Genomic DNA, 19374 nt, shown 5'->3' with positions numbered 1-19374 from the left:
TACAAATTAGACCACAGCGTCTCAAGGATCTCTGGCTTTGCAGCCTTGGAGAACCACAGTCTCGATAAGCAGCTAGATCAGCCCAAAGCTAATCAGTAAAAGGCAGCTGGTTGAGATTTATTATTTGGGAGTGGTCCTTATCAAAAGAACAATCAGAAAAGTCATGATATCGGTTACTTCACAGACACCCGTATGCTTCGAAAGAGAGTGGTATGCCAGCTTTCTTAAGGATGTAAAAGTGACAAAAATATCACCATTAATTATGTATCCTTACCCGTGGGAGTTTTTAAGTATTGTCAAGGCGAGCGACAATAGACATTTGCAAGAAGAATTCCTGACGTTTGTGACACAAACTTTGCCTTCTTTATGACAGTGTTGTAGTTTGGGGCTAGAAAGATGGAGATAGTTAATCCTGTTGCTTTCATGTCATGATCACGATCAAGATGCCCTTTTGCATGGTTTCTTGGTGTGTTTGTGTCCATGCTCAAGGAAAATAATACCAGCAGTCAAAATTCCTTGGCCAGTTGTTTAATAATAATAATAATAATAATAATAATAATAATAATAATCTCTGCTCCTCCCACAAATATCACTGTTCCTTTCACATATCTCTTTGGGCACTTATATACAAAGGCTCCCTCCTCCCCATGACTCAGGCTATCTTCATGTTTCATCTTCTCCAAGCCTACCTGTTCCCCATGTGTCTTCGGCTGCCCAAACGTTGCTCTATGAAGATGCAACACAAAGCAAGCCATCCAGGGCTGGTGTGTGTGTGTGGGGGGGAGGGATATAGGATAAACCAGTGGAATGGGATCTTGCCAGGTCCACCAGGAAATGCAATCCAACGAGAATTCACCTGCATAAGCTTCAATAAATTTGTGCCCATTTTATGCTGAATTAATCATTCTGGAATGAACAACTGCCACCACCTGGCTTAATATTTGCAACCCTCATTAATTAATTTCCATAATTTGTGTCCTCATCTGCCAAAGTATTCCAGACAATATAACATAACATAATGTTGAAATAATAATTAGACTGCAAACAATCAAGCCAGCAAAAGAACAAAAGTCCATGAAAGCTACCCAGTCAGAGTTGGAAAACAACAATTAAACAGCATTTAACAGGGATCAGAGATGTTTTAAGTATGAGTCAATTAAGTGCTCATATAAATTTGAAAATGTTTTCTGGTCTTTACTAATCAATCTGCAATAAACTGCAGAGTACTAAGGCCAGCAATGAGAGAGCCCTGCTCCAAGAACCTTCCATCTTCACTTCTTGTACCAAAAAGAGCCCAAGCGAGGCCACCTTCACAGTCCAGACCATAAGCAAACAGGAATGGAAATAATGGGAAGAAACCTGCCCCTTTCCCCATGCTACAATTGTGGGTGGGCACAAAAGGTTTCAACATAATTTGAACCTGGTTCTATACTCGGCAGTCATAATTTGTACAATCAGGAAGAAGTAGCTATAACTTTCATAAAGTAAAGTAGCAAGCCAAGCTCTCCCTCCCTCATACAAAGCTGAGCAATCTCTTTGTGAACAGTAAACCATTGTCTTATGTAATACCGCTAAAGGCCACAGTAACTAGGTCCCTGAAACAATGATAGTTCCACCTTTGATTTAAATAGTGTCCTGACTTTGATCTAATTAAATACCTGGTTTTGACTTTTAATTCCAGCTGCAACATTATAATTGGGTGGGAGCTTTGGGGGGATTATTTTAAGTAATGTGATCTGAATCATCTAATAAATTAGGTTATGCAGAGAGAGTGGTGCCATCATCCTAGTTCATAAGTATCTGAACTACTTTGAGACCTGAGCCAAATTCAGATATTTGGGCCCAACAATCATGAGCTTTTTCCTGATACAGACAGCAAGTTCTGGGCTGTGGCAACAGCCCTGCCTGGCGGTCTGCAAATGATAGGAGCTAGAGCTGCACTCTGCCAAAGCTTAGCTGTCTGAATTATGCAGAGCACATTACCAAGGAGCTGAATGTCTGACCACAGCTTTAGAGACAGCCCACAATGTCCAAACCAACCAACCAACCAACCAACCAACCAACCAGCCAGCCAACCAACCAACCAACCAACCAACCAACCAACCAACCATTTGTAGACCACTTTTGGTCTACAATTCTAGTGGATTAAGGCTGCAATCCTAACCATGTCTGCTCAGAAGTGAGCCCCATTGAATTCAATGGGATTACTCCCAGGTGGTTAGGCCTAATTTGACTGCAGCCTAATTTAATTTGCATTTAACATGGGGCATTGTTGTGGTTGAATACATTTCCATGTAATGTCACAGGATCAACAGTGTGCAAAGCACAAAATAACCTTCTCTAAGTTCATAGTCTGACATGAATATGCATTCCTTGATGTGTGAAATTCCTGCTGAGCAGCATTGTGTTGGAGGGAATGGGGCTGATGGTTCATTCAGACCTTCAAGTCACTACTTGAAACTGTTGCCACAGTACAATGAACACGGTGAAGTCCATGCAATGGATCACTAGGAACGAGGCTAGAAAGAGCCATCTGTATTTTTTTCCAGTGTCAGAGGCCGTGTGCCTTGATCTACCAGTTGCTTGGAATCACAAGTGGGAAGTGTTCTGTTCCACTCAGATCCTGTTTTTGGACTTCTCACAGGCATCTGGTTGGCCACTGTGAGAGCAGGATTATGGACTAGATGGACCTTTGGTCTGATCCAGCAGGCCTTTTCTTGCATTATTGAAAAGAGAAGTTCAGAGCCAGGCTATCAGAATGTTTTGCTTATTCAGGTCCAAGCTGTGGAGAGACTGAGCCATTTATTCAACACCTATGTTGGTACTGCACCATATTCTGGTACACTAGAGAAAGTATAGAGTGTACTTCTAAATGTGACATACTTTATTTTACCTGCAATCTAAGCTGGAGTAATCAGAGCAATGGTGGTGATTTTGTTCCATTTAGTTATGAAGGACTATAGCCTTTCTCAAACAGGGATTATCATTGCATCTAGAGTTTGCTGTATCAAAATGCTTGTTTGGGGTTTCATACGTTCTAAATGGCTAGCAGCTTCTTACCCGGTCTTGCTAGGGAATTCTTAAAAACCAAAATATCAGGGCAGTTTTGAAATTAATGGTTAAAATCATTGCAGTTTTGAAATGTTCAGTCTGCCATCTTGATTTAAAAATTATATCCAATCATGTCCAAGCACAGATGGAAACCTGCTCTTTGATCTCACAAACCATCATTCAAATTTTGATTATGATATCTTAAGAGATGGCCAAATTCACAGCAAGCAGAAAAGCAACTTTCCAAATCAATGAAGTACATGGCTAAGAATTGCTGTTAAAATAGAGATGGCTTCAAATGCTTCATTTTGGTGAAATCATGCTCAAAGTATTCTTTTTTACCTTACAAGCAGGGATAGGCAAACTAAGGCCCGGGGGCAGGATGCGTCCCAATTACCTTCTCAATCTGGCCCACGGACGGTCCGGGAATCAGCATGTTTTTACTTGAGTAGAATGTGTGCTTTTATTTAAAATGCATCTCTGGGTTATTTGTGGGGCATAGGAATTCATTCCCCCGCCCCCCAAAAATATAGTCTGGCCCACCACATGGTCTGAGGGATGGTGGACCAGCCCACGGCTGAAAAAAGTTGCTGACCCCTGTACAAGCTTTAAGAAAACTTGAATTCCATTCTGCCAAGAAACTATTCCATTAGGGTTTAGCAAGATTCACATCTTTCCTTGGCCATAATCCAACACAGAGTTAGGCCCATTTGTTTTAGCTGTGTTGAATTATGGCCCATATTATTTTTCGAACTCCAGCATATATGCAGCACACAACATTAACACACATTATGCAAACTGCAGATTTATTAATGTATTTACAGCAGTAACAACCTTTTCCCCCTCTGCAATTTGTGACAGAGGGCATCAGACACGTATTGGTACCTAGATATGGAATTCAAAGTCTGAGCTCTTTCGGAATGATAGAACCTCTCTATCTCTCTGAACGAACTCAAAACTGACATTAGAAGTCACAAACAACTTAACTTCTGAGTGGGGATCCAGGAAGTTGAGTCACATTTCAAAACAAGTGTTTTGTGTTATTACATCACCAAATGGCCCTCACACCAACATCAACAGCAGTTTTGGCAGGGTGAGGCATTGGCATGGTAGTACCTGTGATGAAATCAAGGCTCTGAATTATTCCTGTAACTATTTTCTTGATGACAGATAATGAGCAGATGAGCTGATTCTTCTCTTGCTGTGTTTGTGTGTGTGCTTGTCCGTAGTCCCCCTTCCCTCATATGCACATTTCAAGTAAGTTTCTCTTCATGTGGAAGGATTTGATATGAGCCATTTAATTCAGGTTAAAGCCATAGACCTTGGACTTGCCGATCAGAAGGTTGGCAGTTCGAATCCCCGTGATGGGGTGAGCTCCCCTTGTTCGGTCTCAGCTCCTGCCAACCTAGCAGTTCGAAAGCACGTCAAAGTGCAAGTAGATAAATAGGTACCGCTCCAGCAGGAAGGTAAACGCATTTCCGTGCGCTGCTCTGGTTTGCCAAAAGCAGCTTCGTCATGCTGGCCACATGACCTGGAAGCTGTACACCAGCTCCCTCGGCCAATAAAGCAAGATGAGTGCCGCAAACTCAGAGTCGGCCACGACTGGACCTCATGGTCAGGGGTCCCTTTACCTTTACCTAAAGCCATAGACAGATCCTTAATATTTAGATCAAAATAAGTACCATTACCCAAGGCTTCATATTTTGTCCCAGAACCTTCTGCCCAACTCCTGTTACTTTGCTGGGCTGTCATGGAGCCTCCAAACATATCAAAACCTCAAATCAGCTGTCAGCATATAAAAGGCAACACCCTCCCGGCAATTATTTGCCTTCAAGCAATTGGGGGAAGATGGCAATTGAACTGGAGGTTCCAAATAGTTGGCTCCTTACATCCTGGGAAGTAAGGCTCCTTGAAAGTGTGACTTTCCGCCAAGTGATTGTGCATGGGATGCATGAACTAAAATCTGTTTTGGGTGCAGGTTTTCTTTAGCCGCCAAATTTGCAACCATTACATAGCCTGTGAATAATTTATAGGGAAAAAACGTTCGGTTGTTTCATCAGATGTGTTTTCCACTTGGCTCTCTGTTTCCCTTTCTGCACTGAAAAGAAGAATGTTTTTCTAGGTATCAATAATTAATCCTTTTAAACTGGGGTGTGGGGGGTGTTACAGTATGATATCTGACGTCAATGCAACCTAATAAGAACATAAGAAATTCAGAAGGAGGCTGGCGGTAACCTAGTTTGTCAGCCAGCAGCCATAGCTGTTAGGTGACATTTGTTGGTTCACTTTTGCTGCTTCTTTTTAAATCTCCATGCTAAAATGTTTTGCAAACACTTCCTTCCCCTGCCTCCTTGCACTTTCTGTGCTACCAGTAGGCACAGTTTTAATCTGGGTGAGCTCAGTAGATCACCTCCTCACCTGGAGTGATTCCATATGTATATATTTTCTGGAACTCTCAGTGACATATGTACCTGGTGCTTTTAAAAACAAATGGTTATGGTGCTATTCAAACCTGAGATCTCATTTCTCAGCTTTAGTTTAATTGGAGCTTTCAGTTTCAGGATGAGGTCATTCCCTGTGCCAAAAGATGCAATCAGACTTGGACGCTGAATTATTTAGAGTTCCGTTTAACCGTTTGCATGTGCTCAAGCGGCAATAAACATTGCCTTGCTACCCTGTAGGAAACTGCAGCTGTTATGCAAAAGGCAAATAAATGTTCCCCAACCTCCTAGGCTGAGGCATTCTGAACAAAGGAAGGATGCACTCCAGAACCATTTCCATAGAATCATAGAGTTGGAAGGTACCCTGAGGTTCATCTAGTCCAACCCTTTGCATTGCAGGAATACACAGCTGTCCCATATGAGGATCGAACCTGCAACCTTGGTGTTATCAGCACCACCCATCAGTGTGTGTTGCTGTTGCACACTGGAAGGAGGAGTGGCATGGTGTAGGAGCTATGGCAGAGCCAATCAGATGCTCTTCTTGCCTTGCCTGCACCATAGCAAGCTCCTGTTACCTCGCCCCTCCCCTTGGCAAGTGGCCATGGCGTTTGGAGCTGAGAAGGCAAGTCAGCAGCACAGTCTCTCTCCCCTGCCCTCCTTACTGGCTAATGACTACTCCATTAAGGAAAGAAATCAGGGCATGGAGGTAATGGGGTTCATTGCTGAGCTTGGACCAGGAAGACCTCAGTTCAAATCTCTGCCAAGTTTACTAGCTGGCCTTGAGCAAGTTACAATCTCCCGTCCTAATCTACCTCGCAGGGTTGTTTTGAGGACACAATTAGACACTCCACCCCATACCCTGGGCATTTTGCAGGAAGCTATGAAAAAGAAATGCATTGGCCTTGGTCATTTTAATTCCTTTTGGATTTTGCCATGGGGGTAGAATGATATTAGAAAACCGGAGAATTAAATAAAAATCGCTTACACTTATCCCTCCCCCAATTAACTGGATTTTTCAGGGTCTGGCACAAGCCCCCAAATGGATTCATCACTGCTTAGCCAAGTATTCTGATAAAGAGGCTTTTTCTCTTTCCCCATTTATAAATGTAAGAGAGACAACATCACACCAAGCGCTAGAGATATACCACCCTCCCACTTCACTCTATTTATATGTTCCTGTCATCAAGCAATTAAAATAATGAATACTTTACAAAACAACAGGTAAGCAGCCTGCATAAAGATAGTATTAGCTTAAAATGTACCTGCCATGCCTCTAAATAAGGCACCAATTAAAACTTCATTCTAGGTTTCTTGAAATGTCTCTCTCCCTTCCCCTGGTCCTGCTTCTTGGCTCATGGAAGGGCTGCAATGCCATTTACTTCTTCTCTGTCTTTATATTTAAACATTTTCAAGCTGATACAACCACCACAACCAAATAACAACCTTAAAACTTTTTTTTAAATAGCTGCAACCATAGAACAAATCAAACAGTAAAAAAAAAAAAAGTAGCTTCAACTTTGCTAAACCTTAACTGTCTGGGGGAAATTAAGAAGAAATCTGTCTGGTACTTAAAACTCATTAAATTGGGTGTGAGGCAGACAGGCCTGGAGGGGAGCGTTCCAAAGGAAAAGATTCCTTCCCCAGGCACCGTAATGCTCTTTCCCTCTGGTGAGGCTCATAACACGCAGGCAAATTCATGTAGAAGCAGGAGGTTTTTAAGGTACCTGGATCCCAGGTCATGCAGAGTTTTAAAGGTGAAACACTGGTGAAAAGCATCTCCTTCATCTCAAAACCGCTAATCTTCATGGGAAGTGCCACCCCACCCAGAACTGTCTGAACACCATCTCCCTAGTCCGATGAAAAGGTAAAAGATAAAGGACCCCTGGGCGGTTAAGTCCAGTCAAAGGCAACTATGGGGTTGCTGCGCTCATCTCGCTTTCAGACCGAGGGAGCCGGCATTTGTCCACAGACAGCTTTCTGGGTCATGTAGCTAGCATGACTAAACCTCTTCTGGCGCACAGAGGACTGTGACAGAAACCAGAGCGCACGGAAACACTGTTTACCTTCCCGCCACAGCAGTACCTATTTATCTGCTTGCACTGGCGTGCTTTCGAACTGCTAGGTAGGCAGGAGCTGGGACAGAGCAACAGGAGCTCACCCCATTGCGGGGATTTGAAGCGCCAGCCTTCTGATCTGCAAGCCCAAGAGGCTCAGTGGTTTAGAACCATCTGCCAACTGCACTGCTCTCTTCCCTGCATTGCACTCAAGTTTGTTTCCCTTCAATCCAATCTGTTGTGGACTATAGGCACATCTACAACTTCAGCTGAAATGGATGTAAAGGAGAACTAAAACTGCCTGTCATCAACTTCAGCCTAAAACCCCACACAACCTCACATAGAGACTTCATTAAACAGCAAGAGGATGGCTAATTTTTGTGTGGAATGTATCACTCATGAATGTTGACTGCAGAATATCTGATTCATCAGATCTATATTTATCATATAATAAAGACTATACATAATTGAAAAGGAAGCATGACTTTTATCCTTGCCACAGATGTTGATTTGTGCATGCATGCGTGTGTGCGTGCGTGCACACAGAGTTTTGATTTGAATTATAATTCATTTACTCTGTATGGCAGAAATCTGTTTTGACCACAGTGCAAATGATGGTATATTTCACTTTATCAGTCAGATGCTGCCATTCATATTTCACAATGGAATGTGAACATGAGCAATCATTCTGAATCATAAATTTGTTCTAAATCTAAACAATTTGACTACACATTTGCTGCATTCTGAACCATTAATTGCTTGTTATTCATTGTTTGCAAGCTGCTTTGGGATTTAGTTGAATGGGAATCAACATAGAAAATCAATCTCTCTATCAATCAGTCAATCAAGCAATCAATCAATCAAGCAATCAGGCATTTTAAAGGAAGAAAATGCTTGTTCAAACCAAATCTTACCATGCTTAGAATGCATAGATTTCATCCATCCACAGAATGTGTACCGTATTTGTTTTCACTCTAATATTCTGGATATACCCCCCCCCCCCAATTTGGGGGGAAAGTTTGGGAAGGATTCCAACTGTGAATAAAATGTCAATAAAACTTCAAAATCTGAAATATTAGTGTTTTGAAACTTGCAATGTAAAATTTAAAATATGGAGAAGTCAGTAACATTTCAGTGGATGCAATATTGATTTATCTGTGGAGGATGTGACAGGAATGAAGCTATGGCTTGCTGTTCCATGCTCTGAAACCTCTGGTGAGAATCAGAGCTTCCTAAAGCCCTTGGGGACATCTACAAGGGTTGAGGGATGCTGCTTACTTACACCAGGCAACTCAAATGTTTACTATGCTGGGATAGTTAATAAATATTACTGCTGTTGTGTCACCAACGCAGTGGGAGATTCCTTTGAGTTGCGGCTTTTTCTGCATCCTTGTCTTGTTGAAATCTTCAGGAAGCAGTAAAGAGTGTTAAAAACAGCATTGGGAGTTGAACTTCTCTTACTGACCTGAACAAACAAGCTACAGTATTTGGGTGGGTCCACCCCATATCATCCCCTCCCCCATATCTTTTGTGCTGTTCATTATTGAAGCATATCGAACTTGGGTGTGGCGATGCAGTGTCCTTGCAGCAGTGCCCCGCGAGGAGGGCTGGCTGTGAATGGCAGGGGTCAGTGGTGATTCAGCCGGCATAGCACAGCAAGAATGCCTCCTCTTAATTTGCTTCTTCCTCCCTTCCTCTGGTGACTCAGTGAGGGACAGTGCTTACAGCCAGAGAGGAGTTCCTCGGATTAATCACGCAGCTCCGTTTTCAGAGTGGCTCCTTGGCAACCCGGCAGCTTGCTGGAAGATTGGCAGCTCTGCATCCCCATTCTGTTTGGTGTTTAAGGTTCCACGCACTCGCCCAGTGTGAGCTTCCTTGGAAAACTCATTCAGGAAACCATAAATTAAAACAAGACCTGACTATCGTGCGCATTCACTGTGTGTTGCATCGTAGGTTAATTTTGTCTGTGTGCATACTTTGCATTGAGGTTTGCGTACAGGACCATACAAATATGAGGCTGTATTGAGATTGCCGACATTCCAGGTGCCAGCTACATTGCATATGAGAACAGAGAGAGGAAACTGGCTCCTGTGGTGTCAAAAATACCTACTGCATCTCCCTAGCAACTTTTGAAAAACACCACTCACTGTATTTGCATAGAGCTTGGGAAAGAGAAATGCCAACCAGGGGAGTTTTTAGGTGGGGTCACCTTACGTTGCCCATAACTCATCAACTCAAAGTTGAAAGCAGTGCCAGGCCTAGACAGTGCCTGAAGCACATCCCAAATGATATCTCCCTCCCTGCTAGGACCAACACTTTAGTACTGGTGCACTGTTCAGACAACAGGTCCTGCCATCATCTCCTCCCTGCCCCTATCACAGAGCTGCTTGTGGTTGCATTTCTGAACTTGCCATAACTGAAAGTGTGCTGTACCAGAGTTGGCTTTTTGATGGCTTGACTTGGGCTTCTTTCTTTCTTTCTTTCTTTCTTTCAAGAAAGTAAGCACTTGCCATTAACAGGAATATTCTTATTTGTGTATCCCATAGAAGGCAGGCCAGTTTTCCATTTGACAGAAGAACATAATTTTCCCACTCACCATGTGTTGTGGTGATAACTGTCGTGTGTGTGTGTGTGATAACTTGTATTATTACTTTACCACAATGCAAGCATTATTTATAAAATAGACAAACAACAGGGAAGGGGGGGATCCCCAGTAAAGAGGATATAAAGGCGTTGGGTAACTTTACACAGAGACATTAATTGTCAGTAGTATCTGTTTAGCTTCTAATGCACTGAACTGGGAGACCACAAACAGAGATGATGTGTTTATCTGGTACTCTGTTGCAGTTTAACCCCTGCCATTCTAACTGTTCATCTCTTTCTCTCAATTTTACAGGAGGTCCAGAAGATAACCAGCAATGGGGAGACCCAGGCAGATGGGGACTTGAAACCCACAGATGAGAAAGAAGAAGTTGTGGCAGCAGAAGTGGGCTGGATGACCTCTGTTAAAGACTGGGCAGGGGTGATGATTTCAGCCCAGACCTTAACTGGCAGAGTCCTTGTGAGTTTCCCTATGCTTTCTTCAGATTTTCCATCTACTTTTTTCAGTAGGCTAGCCAATACCCCCCATTTAACAATATAGTAATTTTCACATGAACAACACTTTCTCTCTTTGGTGTCTGCTTGCTGATACATACAGAAAATGGCCTCATGAGGACAGGCAACCAGGCTATTCCTTGATATTTAAAGTAATTAGGTGAAAAGGTTGGCAATGTGCATCCACTCTAGCTCTTGGTTCCTAAACCTATGTATTTGAGAGTTAGTTCAAATAAGAGAAATGAGATGCATCTTCCAAGTAAATATTGTTTGTATCAGGGTGCCATATTATGTGACAAACTGTCTTCAGAAACCCCTTTCCTTTCCACAGGATCCTGGTAGACTAATTTTTGCACAGAAAGTTAAAGGAGGACAGGTTTGTTCCTGTTGAAGGGGAAAGTATTGTTTCTGACACCTAAGGTTATGAAAATTAACTACTAATGTCGGGGAGGTTCTGATACTCAATATAGGCATCGTTTTTGTCATAATTTTGCACCAACTTCCAGGCACAGCAAGTCTTCCCCATAATGGTGCATTTGTGCCACAAAAGCTCCAAAAGTTTCTTGTATTCAGTTCTCTAGATAACTGTTATCCTTGTAGAGTTGTTAAATGGTGGGCAATATCCAATATTAATCATACTTACAGTAGACCCACTGAAATAATAAACCTATTACTTAAGTCTATTGATTCCAGTTGGTCTAAGTAAGACTTGGTTCGATGGAACCTTGTGAATGGAAAGAGGGCTAGTTCTATTAGGAAATTAAAAATGTGGAACATTTTTGCCTCCCTTGAGCCTGGTTCTGAGCTCTTCGCCTCCAGGGGAAAGATTTCCCTTATTTGGGTGTAAGTAATTTGGATCCAGGCCCTGTGGGAACAAGGCTCGTTTGTTATGCAAAATGAATTTAGGTAGGCTGCCTGCTAGGACACACTGCAACCAACAGGCTAATTTGGGTTAATTGCCTAGATTTAATTGAGATTTAGAGCTAGTATTGTTAGATTTGAGTCCAAAGTGCTTATATTATGGAAGTATCATTACTGTGGACTTTTAACAGGTTTTATCATTAAGTTTCATACACCCACACCATTAATTTATTATTATTTTTAAAGAATTGTTTGCAAGTGTTATGGAGCCATTTTGAACCATGTATAGAACAGTGTGTTCTGTACATATAAGGAATCCAGTTGTCTCTATATTGATATTAGCTTAAACACCATGCAGGTAACATGGTTTTATATTTAAAATTTTATATATCAGGAACAGTCAAAGGATGTAATAAGTTTATTGGTCTCTATACACGTTGTCAGATTGTAAATTTAGTTTGGATAAATTAAAAGTAATGGAATTTAGTCTAACAAACAACAAACACTAGATGTAACTAGAATTTTTTTGTGAACAAACACCCCAAAAAGGCATGTCAATATCTTCGCCACACAAGTCGACAAGGATCTGTTTAAAAACAGCCTAGCTCTATGAAAAGAAAAGATGAGATAGCAAATGTGGTTTTGGTTTTCTTTCTTTTTTGATAGAATATATATGGCCAATATGAATATTCTGCCTTTCATGGTTTTGTCTGTTGCAATGGTTCACTAAAAGTGGGTACAGTATATTGACATTTGCACAGGTAGTTAGGAATTGTTGTTTTTTAAAAATTGGATCAACATTTGGGTTTGGTTGCTTTATGGCAGAGCAAAACTAAATGTGCATATTTTGCTTTATTAATATGCAATATAATTGAAAAAGATAGGAAGAAAATGTACTTAACCACACATTGTTTTCCTGTCAGTTTAGGAATGCAGCTTACTTTTAGGTAGCATTTTTGCATCCAACGTTTCTGTGGACATTTCTGCCAATGAATTTATGGGTTGTGGCTCTTTTAAGTAAAATCCCAGCTGAAACTGAGGGCATAGTTATTGAAAATCTTTTAAAGATATTTACCCGCCTCTGCTTCTTAGTGACCTAGCACGCCATGTATTCCTGAAAGGTCTGATCATTTCCCCTTGAAAGCCAACTGCAGAAAATTCTGTTTTATTGAGTAAAAGATTATGGCTTTTTGTAGGTCAGTTGCAGATCAAAATTAGATCAGCCAGAGTGACAGACGAAGAAATTACAGTACCTTTTCATACTGTAGGCCACAGTTTAAATCAAAATCAATCTTCCAGATTCACAATTAAATAACCTTTAGGAAGTGGTTCACTGAACACTGGTGTGGAGGGAGAAGAAATAGTAGCAATTGATTTTTGGTTTGGCGTGCTCACGCAAAGAAAGCTGTTGTGCAACTGCCGCCTAGATTTCTTTGCTAAGCAAAGAAAAAAAGTTATTAAGGTGTGGTGTGAAAATTGATCTTAAAAACAGGACTTCATCAATAGTTCTTTCTTCAGATCACCCTTTTTTCATTCTTATATGATCAGTTATTTCCTTGGAAAGGAGCTCCAATGAGGGTGGTCAGTCTCTCAGTTGAGCAGCCCAGAGCTCTGCCTGCACAACTTTCCAGACTGAGTCTTTGGCCTTTTGGGTTAAGGAAGTCCCTTGCCTGAGGCCTTAGAGACTTGCTGCCAAGTAGGCAGTTCTTGGCAGGATGGGCCAATGGTCTCACCCATTTAAGGCAGTACCATATGTTCAATAAGACTCATGGTAAAAGGGCAAGAGCTACAAAGGCTAATATTTTCAGGACCCTTTCTCTGTTGTTTTTGTTGTTTTTTGCATATTGTTCAGTTTAGTATGGCTCTCACCTCATTCTTCATGAAATGGGTTCCTACCTTCACCAATCAAAGTGCAAAAGAGTTGGTTTGGATGGCAGCACATATCTGGCAGCTAGTGAGATCTGCCTACCTTCTTGATAGCTAGCTGTGAAAGGAGCGCTCATGGAGTGAACTAAGACATTTCTCCATCTGTGAAACAAATAACCAGTTGCATTCGTAAATGCTAGAAGAAACCAAAAGTTACCAGATCTCTTTATATCAAGTCCAGTCAAGGAGTTTCTTTTCCATAGAAAAGAAAACTTTGTAAGGCTGCAGTCCGATGCCCACTTATGCCCAATAAGGAGTCAGTGTCACTGAATCCAGAAGGACCAACTATAATAGTAATAGGAATGTACATTCTGATTATATGGGACATTCTGGGAACAAATTGGAAACTGGGATGGCTTCTGTAAATCTAGGACTTTTCCTGGAAAATAGGTACACTTGGAAGGTCTGTTAGTATAGCCGGGTCAAGTTGGAGAGTCTAGTATCCATCTCCAAACCTATGCTAGCTCAGGCTGCATCCACAAAATCGAGCTGTTTTTATATCCTTTACGCACCATTCTTCATTTCTGATTTTGTGTTGGCTCAGAGTGCTGCACATGCGCAGCATAAGTTTTGGTTTCCCTGCTGGTTACTAAAGCCACAGGAACGTAGGTACACATTCATGAAAGCCCTTTGCAAAAAGGAACCTTGAAAGGCTCACAATTTCTTTGATTGTGCTTGCATGTCTTGGATCACCTGCAAACTGAAAACTGCACCAGTCTGTGCACGCACCAGTTCCAAAATTAATTCACTTTCTTTCTAAGTTAAGGCAGGCAGGCAGGCAGAACCAGAACATGGGTCAGAAGCAAACCAGAATGGGACCAGAATGGGAGGGGGGAAAGGGAAACTGAGGATATCCGTCCATCCCTATTCTCTTTCATTTCCATGTTACAAAAATTAGAAAACTTGTCAGCAGCTCAATGTGTGAAAATTATTTAAAATGTGACATCCTTTGCCTGGGCAGCTGTCAAAACCAGGAACAGTTTGTGAAAGCTAATTCGGTTCTAAATTAATCCTGAACACTTCGAAAATAACGCTGTTAAAAGAAAACAACATTTGAGATGCTCCCCTCCACCACCTAATTTGATGGTTGGAAAGAATGTATTTTAACATTTCGTACATATGTTTTATGCACTATAACTTTGCTCACTGCCATGGGCTTTACATATATTTTTGTGTTATGTGGGATAGATTGCAACGGACTGTGCCTGAACCATCTTCCAGGGTTCTCAGTATATGTCTAAGGTTTTGGCTGCAGAAGTTCACTGCGATCACCTGAGAATCCTGGAAGTCACATGGCTCTGAGGGTGGGAGCTCGCCAGCGCCTCCCTGTGCCCTGCCCTGTTAGCGCTCGAGTTTTACGTGATTCCTGCCATGCGTTGCCAACAATCCCTGGCCCTACTTCCCTTGAAATCCACCTGGTTCTTTTGAGCGTTGAGCTAGAACGTGTGCAAAAAAACGTATTCACCACATGGTCAGCTTTGTAACCTCCCGACAGTGAGCAGGTTCTAAGAGGCAAAGTTTGCCAGACCCAGCTAGTGAGCATTGGTGCCCTCTGTTACCTTCCCTCCATCACAGAAGCTTTGAGGTGGGGTTGCTTGCAAAAGTGGAAAGATCTAGCAGGAGCAGTGATAGAGGTTGGGGGTGAACCCCCTTTTGAGATGGAGCTTGACTTGAATGAGCCTGGGCCTCCCTTATAGCAGAGACTTTCCCAACTGTGTTGGCCATAATTGTGAACTTGGTCAGCATCGCTAAACAATTAATTAATATGCCTGCACATTGGCATTCCTGGGATGGTATCTTTGTTTGGCATAATTAAGAGCTGATTGTGGCATGACATATTACATGGTGGTAGAGAAGGGTTTACTGGGGAGCAGAACTGTAGCAACCAACTGTACAATATGCACTGATTTTGGCGAACATTTACTTACTGGTAAACTATTATTTTTAACACACTTCACCACAGTAGCTTTTGAAGTAGAGCAAGACTCGCCCCTTTCCTGCTTTTCCTCCTGTCTCTTATTGCTCCACACACTCGAAGCTCTGCCCTTGCAGAAGGAATATAGGAAGCTACAGTCTCTGTTGGGCATACTAGCTCAGGGTCCCTACTAGTGCAATAATTAGCTAAGGAGCTCCTAGTTTGAAATATAATCACCTGGGGGGACGGTGGATGAAATGGATGCTAATTATCGAATGGTAGGTAGTGGTTTGTATTAGGAAAAAAACAAGTCATTTTATGGAGCAGTTTATTTTGAGCTTTAAACCTCCTCGTGGGTTGCCATGGGGATTAGGTGCAGCCATAAATCCGCTTCCTAGGTGTTCACATGTGTTAAGCTGCCTGCAAACACTTCTTCTTTCCTTAAAATTAATTTGTAGACCGAACACCTTTGCTCGGCTTGGGTCTGTTATTGATGTCCCTGGTTTATGTTCTTTTTCTCTCTCTCTGTGTGTGTGTGTGTGTATGTGTAAATCAGTGTTAGCTCTCAGTAGGAGAGATTGCTCATAGCTGAATTGGAAGATATTTGCTCCAGTTTGCTTTAATCTCCCGTGACTACAGTGTGGGCTGTTCCCTAGGTTTCCATAGGGACAGGAACAATGCTTCCCGTTGGGGTTCATCAGCCACAGAATGATGATGCTACAAAGTACACAGTGTTGAGTTGGTCTCATTGGTTTCTATGGTAACTGCAGCTTCCTTTAATCCACCATCTCTCTCTCTCTCTCTCTCTCTCTCTCTCTCTGTTTCTTCCCCTTCCCCTTTTTGCTTCTGCACCAATATTATTGCCAAACCTATGGTGCATTTTTGGAAATTGATTTTGGGCTTGTAGGAGGTCTATGCAAGCATAATTCTGAGGATGATGAAGCAGAAATATATTTTTGGCACATCTTGGGTTTGGGTTGTGTGTGTGTGTGTGTGTGCCTTCTCCATTCTCTTACGAAATCAAAACCAAAGTGCTACCAGACCTTCAGTAGTGCCATCTGCCTCAAATTTTATGGGATGGTCTGGTTTTTATGCACCTGACGAATGCCAGGATTTGAAAACCTATCCAACTGTGTTTGAATTTAAAAGAAAGAAAGAAAAAGATAAGAGAGGCCATGTAGATAAATAAAACTAGATGAATCATAAAATGATTCAGTATTGTCATTTCAGGATGTTATGTTGTGAAACAGAGATATAAAGCTAGAAAGATGCAATGAACGACTTATTGTACCAATCTCATCTATTAATCATACATAGTACATCCATCCACATGATGTCATTTCAGGATAGCATAGTGGATGATTTATATAACTGTACTTACCAGGGGCCCACACATTTGGGCTGTCCTTGGCAGCCAAGCTAAATTTATTTTTTCCACTGGCCCTGCCTTTCTCCTGAGGATTGATGGGGAAGGGGTATCATACATGGCTTTGACTTAAGAGACCAAACAAGACTGAGGGGAACCCCCCCTCCCCCAGTTGTGAAGAGGCTCAGGAAGTAGCAAGGCTGTAAGAGAGCTGCTCCTTTTCTCCAGATCCCATGGACCTCACAGTTATGTTATACTGAGAATCTGGCTTTGTTAAAGGTCACACCCCATACATGCAGTGAGTAGGTTACCCAGCGCCCTGGCAAGTTCCTGGAAGGGATTATATTTCTGTTTGCCCCTCCCCAGTCATGATCCTACCTGTTGCTTATTGTATATTATATTATTATATTATATTATATTATATTAATCTGCACCCAACCCATCTGACTTGATTTGTGCTCTGTTTCTGAGCTTCCTGGAAATATTTGGTTAGTCACCGTTCAAACAAGGTGCTGGACTTGAGGATTCCTTAGAACGATCCAACCGAACTTTTCTTATGTTCTTGCATTTCGCCAGTTATAGCATGCAACATGCTATGATAATCTTTAATTGGTTACAGTGTTCTGTCTTTTATTTTTAACCAGGGCCACAATGTGCAAAGCTCAGCATTAATCTCATGATTTCACCCTTTCCTTATTATTGCATATTTTCACAATAAAGTGAGTAAAAAAATCATAGAGAACAAATGACCAGTATTGCATCACATTAAAACTTCTTAGCAAAAGAAACATATTTCCATCAGGTGACAAAGTAACAAAATTGTAGGGAGCCTCTCTGATTTCATTAGGAACTAGTACAGTATTCCAAATTACTGGTGCCACTACACTACACTACACTACACTACACTACAGTTTTTGCTGTGCATGCAAAAACTCCGCTTATCTAAATCAAGCTGGAAAAAGATGACTGCAGTAAGACCAAACTCTCAAGACATTTTTAAAACGCTACTTAAGAAGGTGGCAGTAGGAACATTTGAAATGGGGTGTCAGCAGAAACAAAAGCATCAAGTCCAAATCCTCCTCTCTTTTTTTTTAGAAAACCTTTTTAATGTTTTTGTAAAAAAGAATTGTGATTTTTTTTTTTAAGGAATGGGAAAAACACACCTTTCTGTTGCAAGTCTCCATTACCAGTTCAACATCTATAGCAAATGACTCCCTCTAGAGTCCAAATTGCAAAAGAATGTTGTTCCATTAAAAAAAATAGTTTTGTTCTTGTGGCAGCTTTTGTCTTTGGTCACATGGTAAATCCTACGTTGCAAAAGGATCTGAAATGTTCCTTGAAGACTATGGCTGTGCCACAGGCATTATCTGAAGGACCACCTTGTCCCTTATACACTGGCGAGATCACTGTGATCACCTGGAGAATCCCTCTTGAATGTCCCACTGTGAGCTTCTTTTATAGTTTCTATGGGAGCCAAGGTTTATCAGTGTAGTGGCACCAGTAATTCGGAATACTGTACTAGTTCCTATTGAAATAAGACAAGCACCCTACAATTTTGTTCTTTTGTCACCTGCTGAAAACATGTTTCTTTTGCTAAGCAGTTTTAATACGATGCATTGCTGGTCATTTGTTCTCTATTTTATGATTTTATGAATTTTTTTACTCATCTTATTGTACACTGCCATTTTTTTATATTGAGTTGGCAGTTTTGTAACATTCTTATAAATGTAAACATTGTCTTATGCTTTCACATCCTGCCAGTGGGATTCCCAAAAGCATCTGTTTGTCCGCTGCTGAACTAGACAGACTTTTTGCAGGCTTCAACAGCAGGCCATCCATAGGCAGCCTTCCTCGCTGTTTCCGTTCTGCCGTTAGGAAACCTAGTGCATAATAGAAATGACTACAAGAAGATGCAGCTGTCTAATTATAGAACAGTTCAGCACTGGCATGGGTTGCCAAGGAAGGCTGTGAAACCCCTTCCTTGAAAGTCTTAAACAAAAGGTGAGACAGGCATCTTTCAAGATTCGGCTATAGAAATCAGCAGTTAGCACAAGTATGGAAATATGGAATGTAGGATCAAGGTTTTAAAGCTATACATACTTCTTTACAGCAATCAAATTTTATCACGTACCTGCTGAGAATCTTCTTTACCCAGCTGCATAGGATTGCATTCAATGTTAGTCATACTCAGAACAGACCTGTTGAAATTAAAAGACTTCCCATACCTCTGGGACCGCCTCTCCTGGTATGCCCTGCGGAGGACCTCAAGGTCCATAAATAACAACACTTTGGAAGTCCCGAGCCCCAAGGAGGTTAGATTGGCCTCAACCAGGGCCAGGGCCTTTTCAGCTTTGGCCCCGGCCTGGTGGAACGTCCTACTGCAGGAGATCAGGACCCTGCGGGATTTGACATCTTTGCGCAGGGCCTGCAAGATGGAGCTGTTCTGCCTGGCCTTTGGGCTGGACTCAGTCTAACCCCCCCTCTCATTTTTTTTTTTTTTAAATGGAACCCCTCATATGGGATTTTGTTTTTCCCTCGGCTCTTTTTGCTGGCCCATGTAGGACCAGCATGGATAGTTGGCCCTGGTGAATATTTGACGATTTCTCCCCTTATGGCTTTGATCTATAGGCTACCACTAAAACTAGGCTGCATTTTAAGCTGTAT

At 41.7% G+C, this 19374-nt stretch overlaps 1 protein-coding gene across 14 annotated transcripts in view; it reads left to right on the top strand.

Moving 5' to 3' along the window:
* The window catches only part of KCNMA1 (potassium calcium-activated channel subfamily M alpha 1), a 545541-nt gene that overhangs the window by 127851 nt on the left and 398316 nt on the right, over positions 1–19374 (top strand). For all 14 annotated transcript variants that reach the window (XM_083738255.1, XM_083738253.1, XM_083738251.1 and 11 more), the window contains exon 2: positions 10443–10607. In XM_083738255.1, the coding sequence (XP_083594381.1) occupies positions 10443–10607 (165 nt within the window). The remainder of the gene's footprint in view (positions 1–10442; positions 10608–19374) is intronic.

The sequence above is a fragment of the Podarcis gaigeae genome (genome assembly GCF_964106915.1).
Source record: "Podarcis gaigeae genome assembly, chromosome: 5".
In the NCBI taxonomy this organism is placed as follows: Eukaryota; Metazoa; Chordata; class Lepidosauria; order Squamata; family Lacertidae; genus Podarcis; species Podarcis gaigeae.
Note: the sequence above shows the minus strand (reverse complement) of the source record. Positions and strands in the feature narration are given on the sequence as shown.